Source organism: Gavia stellata, chromosome 1 (assembly GCF_030936135.1).
Source record: "Gavia stellata isolate bGavSte3 chromosome 1, bGavSte3.hap2, whole genome shotgun sequence".
Lineage (NCBI taxonomy): Eukaryota > Metazoa > Chordata > Aves > Gaviiformes > Gaviidae > Gavia > Gavia stellata.
The window spans coordinates 67,239,354-67,260,036 of record NC_082594.1 but is presented as its reverse complement, the minus strand read 5'-3'; the positions used below and the strand labels follow the sequence as shown (position 1 = coordinate 67,260,036).

Genomic DNA, 20,683 nt, shown 5'->3' with positions numbered 1-20,683 from the left:
TGAGCAGCTGGCAACCGCTTAGCCTAAAGATACGACTCCAGGCTCCCAGATCACACAGGAAACATGTTTAAAGTGCCTCCATCGTACACTTATGCTTTCCTGGTTTTAACCCATTTGATAACATCAACAAGCACAGAAGTTCTCACAGAAGGCAAAAGACTGGGAGCCTTACCATGTCTTTAAATGCCCCAAGAACGGCTGCCGTAATAATCCCCAGAAACAACCCGATGATGTTGAGGACTGTGGAGGACCACAGCAGCCTATACAGGTGAACCACATCCTGACAGCTGGTCACGCCGAGAAATTCATAGTAGCTGGAGGACTGCTCTGAACTGAAAGGGAATGCAGACAATATCACTGCAGTGGGAATGGTTTTGCACGTAATACAGAGCACCAGAGGATCTGAATCCCTCCTGCCTACTTTCCTCTTTAGCAAAGTACTTCATCCATGATCCCACCAAACACTGCTCAGATTAATTCGAGAAAGCTCTACTGCAGACAAAAATTGGCTCTGCTAATGCCAGCATTAAACATGTTGTCCAACTAATACCAACCCTAATTTGGCTGATCGGTGTTAAGCACCAGCAAGGAATCTTTTTTTTGCTCAGGGTCTCTGAACACAGGCACAGTCCCAGCGTATGAATGCTGCCCTTGTCGATTAGCTACCAGCTAAAGCATGCTTAGTATTGCTTTTTTTTTCCCAGCTTACCTGGAAATCTGTTGGCATCTCTGAAACTGGGGAAGGCAAGTTGCTTAAGCATCAGTTCAACCACAGGAAGGGAGATTTTGCCAGCTGGCTACATTTGTTTATGGTGTCTGTGGTTCCAAATTAACAGATGCAGCACAGTAGAGTATAAAGATGTGCCTTTACGCTATTGATTGTACTATCCAGAAATCTTTGTTCCTATTTCTACACTGCACTGGTTGTTGTAAATCAAGCATGTTGTGAGGTTAATCCTCATTGTCTTGTCGAAAGTCAGAAATATCCTACTGCAAAATTTGAAACCACAGTTTCCTGCAGCTCTTTCCAGTAGCCCACTGGAAAGAGCCTTAATGGTAGCCCACTAATGACCTCCTAGAGCAGCTATTTGAGTTGGAAAGATTTTTTTAAATGCCAAGTCTGGTTTTGCACTGTTAGGAAATTGCCATCAGATTATGGTGGAAACCAGAAGTGAGCAGTTTGTGCTCACTCTTCTCTTCCTCCATCCCCAGTGATTGGGGCAGCAGTAGAGATGGGGAGCTCTGCAGAGGAAGGTAGCAGCGTGGAGAAACCCAGAACATTTCTGGGAAGAACCAAGCCAAGCACAGTAATTTGTGGAAATGTCCCATCATTTGTTGTGGGGCATGGTTCTGGCACTGCGGATCCGCTACTGTTGAGTTCATTTGGGCCCTATCATGAGCCCAGACACTGCTTCACTAAATAAACCTATAGCCTCAGCTGCCATGAGGCTGAGGAAATCTGACTTGCGATCCTGCCTGTGTACAGGTCTATTGCATGGCTGACACCAAGTCACTCCATGTGACTGTGTCTCCTCCTACTTCTCTCTAGCCGTCCTATGAACTGGAATTGCCAAGTCTGTAGAGCAGCAAGACTGCCTTTTTACTCTGGATTTGTCCATGCCAGCGCTATAATATCTTGCTGTCCACTGCGGATTGCTGACAATGGCAGAACACACCTTTAATTATATCATTGAATACTGTCACAGCAGGGATCAGTCCCAGGTGTTTCAGACAAACCCAATGTCTAAGAAAAATGGCACTGAGGATCTCCATCTGGAGGGGGAGTATTCCTGATCTCTCCTTGTTGTTACCTTATGCTTTAAGCAACAGAGTTTCAGTCACTTTATTTGATAACTCTGAATGCTTTCAGCCCTTTAAGACCCCTGTTCTTTTCTGTATTGGGTTGGGCTGTTCGATTCAGTGTTAACGTGCAGCAGTTAGTTGTGTACCATGGAAGAAAGTATTCTCAGTGTAAACATACTGCATTGCAACTATGATGTTCCATCATTTATCTATCACAGAAAGGTACCAAAGTTGTGCATACTCTACCTTTCCCATGTCATTTGTTTTGTATACCTCCATCATGTCCAGATTTAACACTTCTTACACAAGCAAAAGACTAACATTCATAGGGGATTTTAATCCATTCCATAGAACTGCATTCACTTCGTGTCTCTTGTGTGCGTGAAAAATACGCATACATAGATGACTTCCCTCTAGTCCCAAATTTCACTTTGCTTCTCTAGTTGAGTCAGGATCTGGGCAAGAGGAACTCTTCTATGCAGAATCTTGTGTAGAAGCCTCATTGTGCCAGCCTCATTCCCCTACACCTAAAATATTCACATCTGGCAGTGCGCTAGCCAAGGCTTACAGAGGACTGGGTTTATTCAGGGTTGCTAGCATGTGAAAAGGAGGCAAACCTGTAAAAAACCTAAGTGACACAGGATGGAAGAAAGATGAGAAATACATAGAGGGAAAGAAAGAAGAATGACTGTGGGTGAACTGTAGAGGGTCGCAGAGGTTGCATGAGAGTGGATGGTAAGATGACACTGAGTTGTGCAGAGGGTAAGTCAGGCAGAAGATCTTCTCTGGGAAATTCTCCCCAGTTTCTTGTATGTAGCAAGACATGATGCTGTTTGCAGTTGAAATCCCTATGTGCCAGGTGGCCAGTCAGTTGTGCGAGTTCATTTCATCTGTCTTCCACATTATAAACCCTTGGACTTTGCTGTGATGTAGTTTTCTTAACTACCTTTTTTACTCCTGTTAAATCGCTGCAGGCAACCCTGTGCGAACCTTCAGCTGATCTTCGTAAGCATATCCAGACATTTCCTCTCTTATCTTCTGACATCTCATGCTTTGGTAATGATGAAGTCAAATGGACAGCTTCAGAAAACACTCACAAGACCCTCTGTATCTATCCTATGACAGTTTAGCAAAATCCCATGCCTACAGAGGCTGTTGCTAACAAAAGAGCTCTGCATATGCCTACAACATGATCTCTGCTCATGGAGACCTATGTTCCTATACATTTTGTTTCCCCCAGATTGGTAGAAAAAAAGAAGGATTCATTAAATCTAATGGGAAAATTGCATTGTGAGATCAACAGTAAATCTTGGCAGGGCTGTGACTGAGTGGTCAATTTTGATTATACAGCAAAGAGCTTCTGGACATATTTAAAGAAAAAGAAACTGAAATAATGTCAATACTAATACACAACCCCTGACCTCTTCTCTGCTGGCCTCAGGACTTCAATCGCAGAGGAACTGGATTGCTCAGCATACAAGTCCCTTGTGTTGCTTCTCCAGGCCTAAGGGCATCCCCCCCAATCATTTAAGAGGAGGGACAACCAACCAAGGATTTCTCGGAGGTCATTGAGTGCACACAGGTACTTACTTCTCACAGTTGTACAGGTCACAGCAGTAGCATGTGTTACTCTTTACTTTCAGCTGGCACTTGCTGTTTAAGGTATAACATGTCACCTGCCAAAAAAGAAGAGACTGACTTTTATTCTCAGTGTTTCAGTGTTGTGTGAATCATCCTACTGACCACAAAGAAGCAGCTACTGCAGTGTCAGGTTTTATTACCTGTTGTGCAGAAAGATCCTGAGATTCCAAAATCCATTACTACAGGGCAGAAGGATACCCCTGAGCTCCCACGAGTTTCATTTGGGACACCAGCCCCTGAATCTTGGGGCATTTGCACTGCAGAGCCCAGAGCCCCCAGCACCAACCTGCAGCCAGAGCTGCAAGAGTTTTCAAGCACTTCGCTGCACTGCCTGGTGCTATTTTGCTGAGACCCAGAGTCTGCAGCTGTGACATGTGGATCCCTACGGCTGTGACACAGGGACCATGGGTCCTGAGAGATACACCACAGCAAGCCACTGGAGTGGATAAGAATACCACTCCATTATAGTGGGGAAACAGGCAAAGAAACCAATTATTCTGAACAGCTTCCAACAAATGGGAGCTCTATCCTTTCAGTAACACCCTCCTGAAGAAGGAAATAATTAGGAGCAACAACAAGAAGAACAATCTCCAAACCCACAAACAAAACCGCTCAGAAAACATCCAAGCACTCCAGCAAATATGTGCCATTTACTCCAGGCTCTGGAATAGAAAATGGAAAAGCTTTATTTGTGTGAGCAGGAATTGCAGGGATGGACAGATGTTAGAACAATAAAGATAGGCACATATAAGCCACTCTCCATCCAGACAAAAAATAATTTTAATTACTTCTCAAGTGTGGTAAGCATTAATCACTTCTATTTGGCACTACAGACCAATTGAAATATCTTAGATGTAAGGCTTTTTTTCCCCTGAGATGTTTCGCTTATTGACTTTGAAATCCTGGAGAACCGTCAGGTTTTAAAAGCCAGCAGGTCAGGAAATACATTCTTTCTACAGCTTTTATTTTGATAGAAAAAATGTACTGTAACCACTGAGAAGTATTTTGTTTGCAAAATGCAAATAAAATGTATTATTGAATGGAAGATTCCGTATAATGAAAAAGTAGGAGGAGCATGCTTAGGAATACATGCCTGCTTTTGAAAAGCTTCTGTCAGACAGACAGTTCTGCTTAGCCATGAACGTGTTAGTCTGTGGGATAGTCTGCACAGGAGATGTTAAACCAGATGTTTTTCAGCTCCTGAGTTCTGGATCTGTGCATTCTTTTTAGTGTGAAAAGTGCCACTGTTGATGAGTCTGTACTCCTCACATGTTTGTTTCCAGCAAAAAGGAAAGCCTTAAACACGCACACTCAGCACCAGAGAAAGTTCATCTTGCAGCTGGTCTCAGACTTGCCACACTTGTCATTAGCAGGATTTGCTTGAGCAGTGGCATTTGGGTGACAAAGCTAAAGTTAAACGGAAGTTAAAATGATGCCTTGGAATTGCTTTGCTGCCCATGACAAGGCTGTACCTGTGGTTAGTGCCTCATACAAATCAGCTCTTCTAACCCGAAATGGAAGTTAGATTATAAAATGACAGTCTCAGTCTATGTTGCAATCTGGAAATGGAGCTCACAGCTTGATACGGACACATCCCACTCGTCACAAGAATATTGCACCCTGAGATAGCACCTCATTTCATCAACCCTGTTCTGTTGTGTCTGAACTTACTGGAATTTCACATAAGGGCTTTGTTGTCCTGAAGTCACACTCAGCTTCAGCTGTCCTCAGCCTGAGCTGCCATTTACTGCAGAAAAGAGCGCGCTACTGCCAACGACTGTGTCGGCTTAATCAAGATCCAGCTCAGAAGTGACTAAAACACACCTGACTACTTCTCAAAGCAGTTTGAAAACTGATCCTGGAGCAGCGTGTACCAATGCATCTGCTACCATAGCGATTTTGTTGGGACAGCCTAGTGCTTTTGCACTGAGTGGAACTTAAGACTTTGGTTTTGACCCCCTGTATGCAGTCAAAATGGCTTAGGACCTGCACAGTTAAAATACCTTTTTCCCATTACACATGCATGATTGGGATCGGAGGGCTTCATAAGATGGAGTGGGCTGCTAAAAAGGTGGTTTGTCCTGATGCATGGCTTTGGGGACCACTTCTGATAGGAAATAAAAGTAGGTTTTCCCCACTCCAAGCATCAATAAGGCCAGTTTGCCCCTTTTTACTGTAGAAGGCTAGAAGTACAAAAGAGGGAGTTCGGCAAGATCTTAAACATGTTTTTAGCTGCTTCTAGGCTACAAGACATACTACATTATTGGCCAAGGGAGTTACTGTAGTTGTCTATTTTTATCACTGCATTTTTAAAACATGCAAAGAGCAAGACACTCCTTTTTAGGAGAACTGTGAATAAACCAAAATAAACAAATTACTGTGTGGTGTGAGCAAGGGTGGTGGAAACAGGCCATTTGTGGGTGTTCTGCATGTCAAGACATATTATTTCATTTCAGTGACCAGACATTTAGCTTTTTCCTGTTCTGGCTGTTTGTGCCTGTCTATCGCCTCAGCACCAATTGAAGAGATGTTCTCACCTCATGGTAATTGCAAGAAAATCAAATTCTTTCTGCTTTGAGCAAAGAGAAGAACCGAAACAGGCAAACTACATGAGCTGGAGACCACTCACAGGCTAGAGATGGCAATCAAAAGGAAACTCGCATTCAGTAAACAATCTCCCTTCCTAGTTAGGTGTTCACCTGGCATTCAGAGCATGTCCCCTGCTCACTAGCTGGCTAACTTTGGAAAAGCAAAAGCCAAGTTCAAATGTCACAGATCATTAAATCTGAATTAGCAAATGCTGACTCTAGATCAGCGGACAACTAGACAAGATTGTTATTACAAACTAACTACCCTTTTAAAAGATATGGGGGGTTTGCCAGAATAGAGCAAGTAACTCTGGGTGGACCAACTTTAGACCTTCCCAGAATCTGCAGAGCTGGGGAAACCTGTCTGGCCAGAAGCCCAAGGCTGGGGTCACCTGCAGGCAGTTGTGGTCAGCGTGATGCCAGGTACACGCTTATTACAGGAATCAGGAGCATTTCTCAGGCCATGTCTGCGTCTGAGTGTGCATGCACACTTTAGAAGAGGATGGAGTAAATCTTATAGGAAAGGGTGTTGTCACAGATCGTAAGTTTATCTGAATAGGTCTTTAGGCAAGGAGGTCAATGACATATTTTTGTCATACATTTTCTGTAATCAACAACGGGGTGCCCTAGCAGCAAGATTTAAGCAGTATTAGCTGCTTAACCTGGTAATACACTTTGCTAAGCTGTCTAGAATTACAAACGGTAACATTCCCTATACACTTTTTCTTAGCCATGGCAGGAATGGTGATGAAGGACATCTGGCTTCTTGTAGGTTATACCACTGTTTTTAGCTGTTTTCAGTCCTACTCTGCTTGATTTCCTTTTCACTCTCACCAATTTACCACAATAATAAAATGAAAAATAGGAAAAGAAACTAAATCTGGACTTCTCAGGAATCTAGCCATTTGGGTATGGGCACTTTTCCGACCACGTTAATGTCATTAAGATAATAAAAAGCTGCATTCAAACCACTGACATTCTTGGGCTGTGCTGGATAAATACAGAGAAGATTTTAAGTCTTCTGGACCATGCAAATGGATTAATTTAGATATTTCCTATTCCACTTGAAGTCTACAAAAACCTCCTTAGAGAAAGATGCCAATGTGACAAATACATTCCAGACAGCTATTATACAGTATAGATGGACTAGGAAAAATTCCAGTCCCAGAGTAATGTACTGGATAGAAACACTGATGATGATTCAAAACCTCACTGGTTGTAACAATTTGCAATCATGAGAGGCTTGGACAAGCGGAGAGTTACTTGTGGGAGAAAAACCAGCAGGGCTTCCATCAACACGTGAGCTACATGCACAGACATGCTCTCAAACATCTACCTCCCTCCTCCCCAGCCCCTCAAAGCACAGCAGAAACAAACATGTGATGAGGTGAGCTTGTTTACCTCTGTCTGGTAGGCATCATATAGGAATCCTATACCACTTGAATAAAACTGGCACCTTTTGTTATAGAAAGGTCTGGGTTCCTGTAAAGAGAAAAATAGCCAAAAAAGTACTCAGTCTGGAGGAAGTGTGAAGGCACCATGTCCCATTTCCCCATGCCACATGTTACAGCTCTGTGGAGCTGAAGCCAATGCAGACACTTGGGTAAGCAGCTCACACACCCCCATGTCGGCTTTCTTTCCAGAACAGCTCTCTTCAAGGTTACATTTTCCTTCCTTGCTCTGCCACTAAGCTATGTGAGTATCATTTGTTTTTCTCTGTACCAGTCACCTCTTTTAAGAAGACATCAGCCCTGGCATTTAGCCACTTCCTTCCCTGATGTCAAATAGTACTGCTCTATGAGAATGGTCCAGTCACTTTTTTTGCTGGTAGTTTCTTACCTAGCAGAAAGAATTACTTTGCTATTTGTCTCCAAGATATGGGACTTCCTTTTTAAAGGATTTCAAAAACGTCCATAGTGAAAACAAAGTAAAATAGTTAATACTTTAAGCATTCCACTTACTAAACACACTTCAAACCCCAAAAGCAAAACAAAGAATAATGAAGAAATTAAGGCATTAAAGGGGAAGTAATTTGCACTAAGTTTGGTTTTGCCTTATTTTCCATTTACGCTTATTGCAAAAGATGCATTCACGGCTCATATTTCATATTTTGCTTGTAACAGTTCCCACAAGTTGATATAAAGGAAGAACACAATGAAATATCCTTGGCCAGACGGAAGATGTGTGTTTCCAGACTTGGCGAATGGCCACTTCAAAGCTAGAGGGTACATACCTCAGCCAGTTTCAGGACTAGACCATATTTGCCTAGGGAGGATTTGACAACGGAAGAGTCCTCTGTGATCAGATGTCTATCGCAAAGCAAGGTGTGGGAATGACTTATGTTGGCAAAAAAAGTCTTTTTCAACTTTCTGTGACTTATCTAGTCCTAGGTCATGATCTGTGCCTTCAAAAGCACTCGGGTACTCTCCAGTATGTCAGTCATATCACTTCAAAGAGAGAAGATCAAAACCTACTATGTGCCATCCCCTCTTTGCATGCTAACTTACAAGCAAAGGACTACTTAAGTTGTCAGCAGAAATCTGTGCTGACTAACTTTCACTGCATTTTAAAGCTTTATGACCCATCCAGGAATAACCCAGAAATTGCAGAGAGATATGCACCACTTAAGATCACTTCTGAGTATTCTATGCTTGTTGGATAATGCAGTGTGAACTGTATAAGTCTGCTGACCTAAAATACATAATCAGTAAAAATGCTGAGCTAGGCAGGAATGCAGACAGGTCAATGAATAAAGCTCATCCAGCAGCTTGTTTGCCTTTCTGATTACTCTGGCAAATGCAAGGAAGTTTGGACACCAACTCCCAAGGGTTAGGGAAAGGTTAGCTTCTTGAATTCAAAAATATTTATTTGTATCACACAAGTGTAAGAAAAAATGCTTCAGTAACTCTTTTTCTCTAGAGGAAAAGCAAATAACACACAAACAGCATGCCATGTCTTGAACTAGGACACCATTCTTCCATTGGCCTGGGAAAGCATTAGCCTTTAGCCATGACTTCCAGGGACAGATCTGGTTAGGAGGACTAACAGGATTGCAGTTTCTCTGCTACCACAGCAAGCACAGGATCAGCCAAAGGCTGTGCCACCCTTCTTTCATAGAGTGCTGTACTCTAACCCTGATTTCATTTGTTGCATGGGGATGAAATGAGAGAGAAGGGGAGTGAGCAGTAGAAATGGCTTTTCATACCATGAGGAGCAAATCCATGGAAAACTGCTGTCCATCATATTCACAACAATAACAAGTTTCAGTTTTATCCTGGAAGATCCTGGAAGGGGGCGATGGTCAAGGGCATGGAGACCAAGTGCTGTTCTCAGTCCTGCTGGTGAGGAGAAATGGCTTGAGGAGGGCTGAATGGATCCAGCAGGTCAACAAATGGCTGTGCATCTGTTGTCAGTAACAGGAATTTGGCTTTTATGACCATGAGATCATCTTTCACGATCACGAACTTCTTGGAAGAGATGTTATCCACCTGACTAATCGGGGCAAAAGCATTTTTGCCTACAGTCTAGTCAACTGGTGACAAGAGCTTTAAACTAGGAGCAACAGGGGAGGGAGATGAGGATGTACAATCAAGTGAGGAAGTAGTGGACTGGTGAGACAAGTGAAGTGAACAGGTTGATGCGGGCAGGACAAATCTCATAATCGACACAACAGGGCTAAATGGGGCCCACTTCAAGTGTGTGCACATGAATAAGGAAGCATCCATTGGACAGCACAAGGAAAGGTCCCATCCCTTTTCTGGGAAGCTTAGCAATCTTTGAAGTGTCTGTACACTAACACACACAGCATGGAGAACAAACAGTTTGAGGTTTGTGTGTGGTCACAGGGCAATGATCTCATTGGGATCACAGAGACATAGTAAGATAGCTCACAGGACTGGAGTGCTGCCGTGGATGGATACAGGCTTTTTAGGATGTAGGATGGTGGAAAGGGGAGTTACTTTTTATGACAGAAAGCAGCAAGAATGCATGGAGCTCTGCCTAGGGACAGATGAGGAGCCAGTTGAGAGCTTATATGTCAGTATTAGAAGCCAGACCAAGATGGGCAATGGTGTGGTGGGTGTCTGCTATAGACTGCCCAATCAGGAAAAAGTAGATGAGGCTTCTTCAGACAACTGAAAGAAGTCTTGCACTCACAGGCCCAGGTGCTCATGGAGTACTTTAACTACTTTACTACTTCAAAGTAGAAAAGGACTTTACCCCAGTATCTGGGGGAGGCACAATGTATCTGCTGGAGGGACAACACAGCAGGGCAGAAGTAATCCAGGAGGGTTCTGGGGTGCATTAACAACAACTTCCTAACATGGGTGATTAAGGAACTGACAAGGAGAGGAGCTCCGCTGGACCTCATACTTACAAACAAGGAAGAATAGGTCAGGGATGTGAAGGTCAGGGGCATCCTTGCCCCTGTAAATGAGATGGTGGAGTTCAGGATCTGGAGAGGAGAGAGCAGGGAAAAAAGTAGGATCCCAACCCCGGACTTCAGGAAAGGAGACTTTGGCCTATTCAGGGATCTGCTTGGAAGAATCCCATGGGATCCTGGAAAGCACTGGGTTCCAGGAGAAGTGGTTGATATTCAAGGGTCACCTCCTGCAAGCTTAAGAACAGTTCATGCCAACAAGCAGGAAATCAAGCAAAGGCAGCAGGAGGCCTGCATGGATGAACAAGGAGCTCCCGATATAACTCAGACATAAAAAGGAAGTGTACAACAAGTTCAATCAGGGGCAAGTCACCAGGGAGGAAAATAGAGAAATTGTATGAGCATGCAGGGATGGGGTTAGGAAAGCCAAAGCCCACATGGAGTTCAATTCAGAGAGGACTGCGAAGGGCAACAAGAAGGGCTTCTAGGAGTGTTTTAGCACCAAAAGTGAGATGAGGAAAAACATGGGCGCACTACCGAATGAGGCAGGCGACCTGGTGACGAAATCCATGGAAAAGGCCAAAGTAGTCAATGCCTTCTTTGCCTTGGTCTTCAGTGGAGACCAGTGGGAAAATCTGGGGCAAGAAAGACTTACCCTTGCTGGAGGAGGATCAGGTTAGGGAACGTTTAAACATAGTGGAGATACACAAGTCCATGGGACCTGATGGGATGCACCCATGAGTACCGAGGAGGCTCAATGATGTCAATGCAAAGCTGCTCTCAGTTATATTTGAAAGGTCATGGTGTTCAGGGAAGATTTCTGAGGACTTGATGAAAGCAAATGTCACTCCTATCTTCAAGAATGGCAAGAAAGAGAATCCAGGGAACTACACACTGGTAGGAAAGTGATGGAGCAAATAATCTTGGAAAACATTTCCAAACATCGCAAGGACAGGAAGGTGATTGGGAGTAGTCAACATGGATTTACAAAGGAAGAATCATGTCTGACCAACCTGTTAGCCTTCTACAAGGATGTGACTGGCTTGGTGGATGAGTAGAGCTTCTCACTCATCTGCTTCTGGATGTTGTTTATCTTCACTTCAGTAAGGGCTTTGGCAGTCTCTCATAATATTTTCACAGACAAGCTGATGAAGTACAAGCTAAATAAATCGACAGTGAGGTGGAGTGAAAGCTGGCAGAACTGATGGGATCATGATGTTGTGATCAGTGACATGAAGTCCAGCTGGTGGCCACTCAATAGTGGTCTACCCCAGGGGTCAATACTGGGGAGAATATTGTGTAACACCTTAATTACTGAACTGGATGATGGGTAGAGTGCACCCTCTGCAAGCTTGTAAATGATACAAAACTGTGAGGAATGGCTGAAACACCAGAGGACTGTGCTGTCATTCAGAGGGACCCCGTCTGGAGAAATGGTCCACAGAAACCTCAAGAAGTTCAGCACAGGGGAATGCCAAATCTTGCACCTGGGGAGGAATAATCCCATGCACTGGAAAAGGCTGGTGGCTGACTGGCTGGAAAGCAGCTTTACAGAGAAGGACCTGGGGGTCTTGGTGGGCAGCAGGTTAAACGTGAGACAGCAATGTGCCCTTGTGACAAAAAAGGCCAGCAGTGTCCTTGTCTGCATTAGGAAGAACATCACCAGCAGGTCCAGGGAGGAGATCCTTCCTCTACTTAGCACTGGTGAGACATATCTGGAGTACTGGGTCCAGTGCTGGGCTTCCCAGTATGAGAGGGTCATGGACATACTAAAGTGAATGCAGAAAAGGACCATGAAGATAATTAACAGACTGGAGCATCTGTCATAAGAGAAGAAGCTGAGAGAGCTGGGACTGTTCAGCCTAGAGAAGAGAAGGCTCAGGTGTACCTTATCAATGTGTATCAATACCTTATGGGGGAAGTAAAGAAGATGGAGCCAGACTCTTCTCAGTGGTGCTGAGGAAAAGGACAAGAGGCAATAGGCACAAACTGAAATACAAGAAATTCCATTCAAACCTAAGAAGAAACCTTTTTACTCTATGGGTGATTAAACACTGGAACAGGTTTCCCAGAGTGGTTGTGGAGTCTCCATCCTTGGAGATACCCAAAGCCCAACTGGACACAGTTCTGAGCAACCTGCTCTAGTTGGCACTGCTCTGAGCAGGGGGGGTTGGATTAGACAATCTCCAGAGGTATCACCCAGCCTCAGCAACCCTGATTTTGTTAAGAGGGTCAGGGCCTACCTCAGGATATGAGCACACTAACAAGTTCTCTCAAAGTACCATATGTTGTGAATTTAGCAAATATACCTTAGCATCTGGAGACAGATGCTCCCTGACCTTACCTTCTGGGCATGCATGCCCTTGCTACAGGTTGCTGATGAATGACGCCACCACATCACACCAGGAGGCTGTGTCTGGCCCTGAATGCTAATCTTCCCCTCAGACAACTCTGTATCTTGTTAAAGGCAGTGAGAGAGCTGTCTAATCTGCCTCCATCAAGTACAGGAAGACCCTCACCTTGGCCCTGATCTCTTGGCTCACACAGCTTTCCTACCCTTTACAGCTCCTTCCTCTTAAAGAAGAAATTGGTCCTTTTATTGATTTGGTCTTTTAGCACAAGTGTGCTTGTGACTGGAAGTAGCACTGTTCCCTGAGGAGAGAAGTGACTGATTAACCCATACCCACTATTATCGCTTCTCATTGCTGTGCAGCAAAAAGGTCAGAGCTGTGACATGGAAGCGACCACTGTGAATACAATTAATACATTTGCATGCACAATCATGGCAAACGAGTACTCTCCTTCATGCACTTAATTTTGAAAAGCAAGCCTGCTGCACTGGTAAAGCCAGCTTTCTGCATTCAGTCTGTTCTTCTAAATGCATTTGTATGTTCAATCAGTCTGGTGACCCCAAATCAAAACAAATGAGTGATGATCGAGTGTATAAAAATAACAAAGACTAGATAACATTGACTTTATCCAGACACCCACAGAACTCAACACCTAAAGCATGCAGCTTTTATGTAGAGGTACACTGGGATGCTGAAAGGTTGCATTGGTAAAAGCTTCTATTTGAATTATATTTTCATGCCATAAAGGTGTTGTGGTCTGTCTGTCTACTAAGGCGTTTATAGGAATAAGGCACCATACAGACATTAAAAACTGTTTAAAAATTATCCAACAGTATGTCACACTGCATTAGCACTCATTGGATTTTATTGGCCTCTCTAATAACAAAGGTAAATGAGACATACTTCAAAGCTATAGAAGTATTCCTGACAGACTGCTCAGACTGTCCTGGCAGACTGTGTATGAATATAGGATACTTACCAGTCCTTGATTCTACTTGATTCTACTGCTTATAGCAATACTGGTCAAGACAGAGCTACTGCTACATATTATATATGTAAGCATATATATTTCATCTACTAACAGTGGCTTTAAAGTGTATAGCAACAATATTCTGTTATATCTCCACTTATCACTGTATAGAAATAAGTAAGGTTATATTAAAAAACATTTTCTAAACTTAGACTGATGGCAATCTGACTGTGTCTGCTCATTATACACAAACACACTCATATATGAAGTAAAAATGGCATCAGCATATAATAAAAATACCTGAACATGCAGACGCAGAGCAGAAAAGATGACTACCACTCTTAAGTTCTGTGGTAACACAGATAACAAATAACCGCAACAAAACCATGCACAATTAGCTAAGAAATCATCTTTTCGATCCAGAAAGATTGAATGAAACCCAGCCATTTTTCCTTTACATCAGTAAATAAACCCAAGCACGCAACTACATTTTTATATAGAATTCTTCCTCTTTTTGCCAGGCTACTGGTGTTTGTCCTCTGTGTATATGAGCAGAGCTCCAACAAACAGATCTTTCCCACCTGCCCACTTCCAGTTAAAGACAGTTACTCAAAGAAGCAGAGAAGGGGAATGCATTATTTATTATATATTAATATAGTAATATTACACATTAGTGGAAGATATTGCATACTTCTGTTGCAATAACAGTGGTTGAGAAGTTCCTGGTAAAATCTGGTCAAGTAATATGCTGTGCTGGGAAATACTTTTGAACTTGTGGCACTCTGTAGGAAAACTTACTGTGCTGAAGTCAAAAGAAGGCTTGTTGCTGAATTCAGCAGAAACAGATTAAGATCAGGCTACTGAAGAACATATATGAACCTCTGAGATTTGACTCTCATGGCTCCTACAAGGCCTAACACTAGTCATACTAGAATTTGGGTTAAAATTTTCAGAGGTGTCAAAAAAAACCTGGACACGCAGTAATTCCCTTTAATTTCAGGCAAATGAGAATTGCTCAGCCTTGAACTCTACAGAGCAAACTGCAGCTCTCCCTGACCTTGCATGGATTTTGATTCAATATTTTGCTTGCATGTGTATTAGAACCTGGGAGTGATGAACAGATGGCTAAGAGGGAAGGTTGTACGCCAAGAAAGAGAAGATTTGGTCCAAATATAGAAGGTTTTGGTTTGATTGGTTGCTTTAAGAGCCTACAATAAAAAACCCATGTTCTCTTTGATGGTGGAAGCATTGCAAGACATTATTTATGTAAGGAAAGTATTCTTTGAACAGTATCTTTGGTGGATTGGATACAATGTCTGTGGGGGAGGAGGCTGTATGGCTCTTAACTGAGGTATGGAAAGTAGATTTTTCTATTCCCGTTTTTGTTTCCTTGGAGAACACACATATTTTGCATAACACAGGGAAAATTCCATCTCCCTTATGTGCAAGTCCATTTTCTGAAAACTGAGATATAGCATAAACTGTATTGACTGAAATTTATGCCATACTTTACAAACACAAAACATGGCTAATAATTTATTGAAATAATCATATAGTGAGAGCTATTTTTTTCCAATTACAGTATTTATTTAGTCTTAGCTTCCATGGCTGCATCAACAGAAGTGTAGATTAATTAATCAGTGCCAGGGAATGTTCCCAGGCCTGAAACTCGATCACCTAGCCCATTAAATTGATAGAACTGTGCCTGCGATGGCTTTGGCCTGGGCAAACTATCACTCTTCCAAAATAATTTCTGGGCATGTTTTGGAAATGAGCAGGGGCCAAGAACCATTCCCAGTAAGTAATTTGGACATTGCCATGCTGCCTGTGACTCTAAAAGACTTTAAGAGTAAGGACGTGGGCTTCACCATGCCAGTTGGCCTGGGGACCACAGAACGGTCCTGGGCACATGTAAAAGGCAAATACAGGTAACATTGAGGAGTCCAAAACCAGACTAATGTTTTTAGTGGCTCATTAACTTGAAGTTTCTAATTTTCTGTTTTCTTCCTACAACATTTTTGTACGTCCTTTTCATCTACAGCATAGCAAGCAATGAATAGGAGAGGGAGCTGCCAAGATTTTTCGAGTTTAATCCTAAAAGCAAACCGAAACATAACCCTTCAGTGCCAGCTCAGCCCCGTGCCAACAGCTGGGTGTTCTGGAGATTATCACTCCCCTCGAGATCAGGCCCTCTGCTAACTTTCTGAAAGCAGGCATGCAAATATGAACAAATAGATGTTATTAGCAACTAGCTTTTATGCTTTTCTGGAGAGCTAGATGGAGCATAGGTATCTGTGTCTGCCTCACACTGACTATCTGAGAGCACACAGCAGGCACATAGGAGCATACAGACCCGAGAGCTTTCAGACCCAAGACAGAAGAATGTCATGAAAGAGGGTGCCAACATATTAGGAATCTGGGAAAGCAGGCAGACTGGATCACTGTCTGGGGACGTGAGCTAAAGCTGATTGGATCCCACCCTGTACAAATAACGAGAGGAAATACTACAGATCTTTTGTCATACCTGTCTCTCTCTGACCAAGAGCTGTTCCTCAGTCTTTTTCAACAACATTCTCAATGAAATGGGTGTCTCCTGAGGAAGACCTCTGCTAGGACATCCCAGGGATTCACAGGAGCGATTAATACAAACATCTTCCGTGCTTTGACTCATCATAAACAAAAAAAAAAATCTGTGCATTTTTTAAATGTTATGAACAGCTTCCATATTGGCTGTGACAAGTTGGGTATTAAGGAACATCTGAGTCTAAGGTACAGGTCAGTATCCTCAATACTGTGGTGAGGGGGTATCAGCTTTAAGAAACAAAACATCCTATACTTCTGTTTGCTCCCCAGCCTTGCAACTCCTACATAAAACACATGGTTATACCGTCTGGAATCAGAAACAAGGGTGGGATTTTTTGACAATTGTTTTGGGCTTTTACTCGTTGGCAGCTAACCATACAATTCAATTTTCAGTTTGCAATTTCTGGAGCAGAAAAAGCTTTCAGAAAACCATTTGTCTTCTGTAATTTCACTATTTTAAGAAAAGAGCAGAAATAATAACACCCCACAACTCTCCAAGTCCAGATTTCCAAATATTGAACACACATCAACTGATGGAAAAGAAAATAAACTAATTACAATAATGATTTTAAACTGGATAGTTTCTTACAGACCTGTATCTTCTCTTGTGCTTGATAAAAAATCTTTAACCTCCTGGTAGACCAACAGAACATCTTACCCACAATTCATGAGTTGTTAAATTTTTGTACATATAGTTTACAGATAGTTATTAAAATACTACTCATATGCCCCATTGAAATTTATTTCTGCAAGTAAAGGCATTATTTTCATAACCTTTGCATTTCAGAGAGCAGCTGGGAAGAGAAGGGTCACTGCCCAACTGCAGGAGCCTCTGGGCAGGATGGAGCATGTGCTCCCACACAAAAAGGTGCCTCCCTGTACAGGCCAGTGCCCCGTGGCTGCCCACCACCACCACGGGGCTCAGTGGGCTTTTCTTCTCTCCCTTCAATGTCAGGGACTGCTCTTACGGGAGTGCCAGGCAGCAGCTCCTGGCCTTTGCTGCACTGGGTTGAGCAGAAGTGCTCTTTCAGTCAGTGACAGGGATGCTAGAGCAGCTGTTACTTGAACCAGCCACTGCATCTCTGTCTCTCTCATTCACTAAGAAACTCAAAACACATAATAAATTGGCTGTAAGCATTTGGCTGACAGCAATCTGGAATGCTGTGGTTGCTACAAAACCCCAGGTTTTAAAAAACTATGACCCTGAAAGAAGTCCAGATGCTAGAAAATGAAGTCCTGAACGCTGTGGAGAGATGCCTCAAAGACAGAAATTGTAAAAAAAATCTGAATTTTATTCAAAATTAAGGAAGTTGGGGAAGTACCGTTACAGGAAGAAAATGAACTGAACTGGTAGACTTGGCAGTGTTAAGTTTACGGTTGGACTCGATGATCTTGAAGGTCTTTTCCAACCTAAATGATGCTATGATTCTGTGATAATTCCTACCTGCTTTGCATTTTGACCATGCACCAAGACAGTCTTTTCTAGAGTTATTAACAGCTTTTACCTCATTGCCACCAAGCTCATCCTCAGCTTTTGAATCCAAATATCAGTGTAGTTTTACTTCATCAAGTGGGCCTCCAAGTCTTGCCGTTCTGCATTTCAGCAGTTTTCCTCCCCGGTGATACCAGTGTTTGTTTCCTACTTTTTCTTCTGTGTTTTGTCGTCTTGAGAACACCACCTTGACTAACAACATAGAAAGTCCCGGGCTGTCAGGGAGTGCACAGGGCACGCTGGCTGGGATTTGGAAGGGTGAGTGCTAAAAAAAAAAGAGCAAGCTATTTCTGGACTCCCACAGTCCCAAGTCTGTGCACCAGCCTAGCCCTGACGTTAGGCTACTGCCAAGGGCTACAATGGACTGGACCATCAAGAACAGAATGTTTTCAATTTTTTTGCCATTTTTTCAAGATTCAGCCAATAATTAGCAAACTATGTTAAGAAACTATAAGCCCTAGAATTAGATTTTTGCATGTTCTTTTGACCTAAGCTGCAGACTTAGCTATTGTGTGTTGATTCAGCTTCTACCTGTATTGCCCCTGCCTTCAAAGTCAAGGGTTCCCAAATGTACAGTTGAACAGACCCTTCAAAGTGATGTAGAGTGAGCCAGAGAGATGGGATGCTTCTCTCCATGCCACACTCCTACTGTAACTACAAGACATTAGTGATCCCCTGGTGCAAATAACACATTCCCAGTTTTGTTTAAACACTTAGGAGGCAGCCAAGACAGTATTTGTTTACCTACTTTGGGTGAGGTCATGCCACGAGAGCAATGCTGCGAGTTTCACTCTAGACTGCAGTCACCACTTATCCTTCCTCATGCTTCTCTGTCTGCCCTGCATGAACTTAACTTAGGAGCTAATCTCTTTCCAGAAATGCTGGGCTCCAGCCTAGAGACCCTGCCTGTCTTGTCTGCCATGCTGAAATAACCCAACTCCAGTGCTGAAAATAGGAAAAGCAGCTGGTGTGGCTTAAACACTTCTTCACTCTCACAAACCAGATTTACTTCACACTGTGCTTTCCAGGGGCTCTTTTTACGATTTCTATTTAATTTGAAAGACTAGATCCTACAGAATCCTCTTCTCTTAATGCTTGGGAGCAGAAGACAGTCACTTCAGCTCTTTCAAACCAGCAAGTACTCAGAGTAGCTGTATATTGTCATGGCTGAAAAACACACATACGTGGATCCATCTCACTTTGTATTTCCTCATTGATTTTTCTTCTATTTAAAATATTTTGTAGTGGTAGCCTCAGTCTCACTCTCCTTTATTGCTGGAGCTGTCCCATTGCTAGATGATGGGCACAGACAGGTCTATTCCTGATGTGGACGGACTGATCAGTTCTCAGATGGATATACTTCTATTAGGAGAGGTTAAATCATCTTCAAATAGGTTTTTTTCTTTCAATGACTTTTGGCCACACTCTCCCTGAAGGTGGGAGGAGAGACCCATCAGCCTTTACCAGCGTACGCAGTGCAGTGGGACAAGTAGAGTAAGGGAGCTGACTCCCCTGAACATCCCCATGGAGGTTCAGCAGCCCCAGTGCCTTTAGCTGATGCAGGCATAGGTGGTGGCAGGAAGAAAAGAGGTGTGTGCAGAGCTGCTGAGGGACACCATGCCCATCTGCTCAGGGGCTGCTGTGCTGCAAACCAGTATGTCATCAGAGGCAGTTGCTCTGGCTGTACTGGGGAGTTGGGGCTGCACAAGGCTCCAGCGAGGAAGCCTACTCCTGCCTTAATACCCCAGACCTCTTGCAAATCCAGGCCTAGCACTGGAATATGACTGCTTTTCTTTAGTCAAGATTTGCTAGCTAATGTCTCTCAGGATGAGGCTGTAGACCTTCCCATGATATTTGGCATAGTTAAAAACTTAGATTTACCATTGGCTTTTATAAAAGTTCCTAACGAAGCAATTAGCTGGTATTATTCAAGGCTGTAATTTTAGTTATTGCTTGATGCAGTTAGATATTTAATTGCTTATTATAGTTGATTACTTACATTGATTACATTACCTTGATTATAGGGTTTGTTATACGAACTGATTGCTCTGTCTTGATTATAAAGATGTTGTGCCATGTGAGTAATTAACTTTTCCACAAGAATGCAAGAACTGTTTATACTGTTTCTCGTAATGTAATGTAACTCAAATACATGAAATACAACCCATTTCCCCCCTTCTGCCTTAATGCTACCAGAATATGTAAGAAATATATAAGTCTCTAAGTATACTACTGCAGAAAATGTCATTTTGCAACACACTAACCTTTACACATCTGAAATACTGAATATCCTGCTGACTGAAATGTAGGGGGGTTTACATTTATAATGCTCTTTTGTATTTATTTTACATTAAAGAGAAGGAAAAGAGGCTGCAATAAATGCATCTGGTTGAGCAATATATATATATATTTAATATCTACATATACAAACAAAATGCTGGAGGCTTAACTAATGTCGCAGTGTTGATTTTAATTCTCAGGGCATAGCACGCCATTGACAGGGACCTTTAAATATCCCCATTATAATCCAAGTAATGTAATAACAACTTTATGTATGAAATTTTTATGTTAGGTATGGAGCAGAAAACACAGAGAAAGTAGATGTTTATGCCCAGCAATTTGCCATGAAAGTTCCCTATGATCCCTGTCAAGGGAAGACCCCCACCGATATACAGCACAGTACACTAGAGGCCAGGCTGACAGGGCTTGTCCAAATGGAAGGGACTGCGGGACCAGGCTCCAAATTAAAAGAGAGTAAAAAGTCCATGAGAGAAGCCCCAGGAGGAATGGAAAGACATGAGTTATAAAATTAAGATGGTCTAAACAACTAGTGAAATGATTCATGCACACCCTGATCGCTCAGGTATAACAAGCTTT

General features: G+C 42.8%; 1 protein-coding gene across 1 annotated transcript in view; it reads right to left on the bottom strand.

Annotated features, from left to right (window-relative positions):
- TMEM255B (transmembrane protein 255B) overlaps positions 1 to 20,683 on the bottom strand; it is a 75,136-nt gene that overhangs the window by 10,932 nt on the left and 43,521 nt on the right. Inside the window, exons 5-7 of the mRNA XM_059825132.1 lie at positions 7,434 to 7,514; positions 3,394 to 3,479; positions 173 to 332 (exon numbers count right to left, since the gene is read on the bottom strand). Coding sequence (XP_059681115.1) covers positions 173 to 332; positions 3,394 to 3,479; positions 7,434 to 7,514 — 327 coding nt within the window. The remainder of the gene's footprint in view (positions 1 to 172; positions 333 to 3,393; positions 3,480 to 7,433; positions 7,515 to 20,683) is intronic.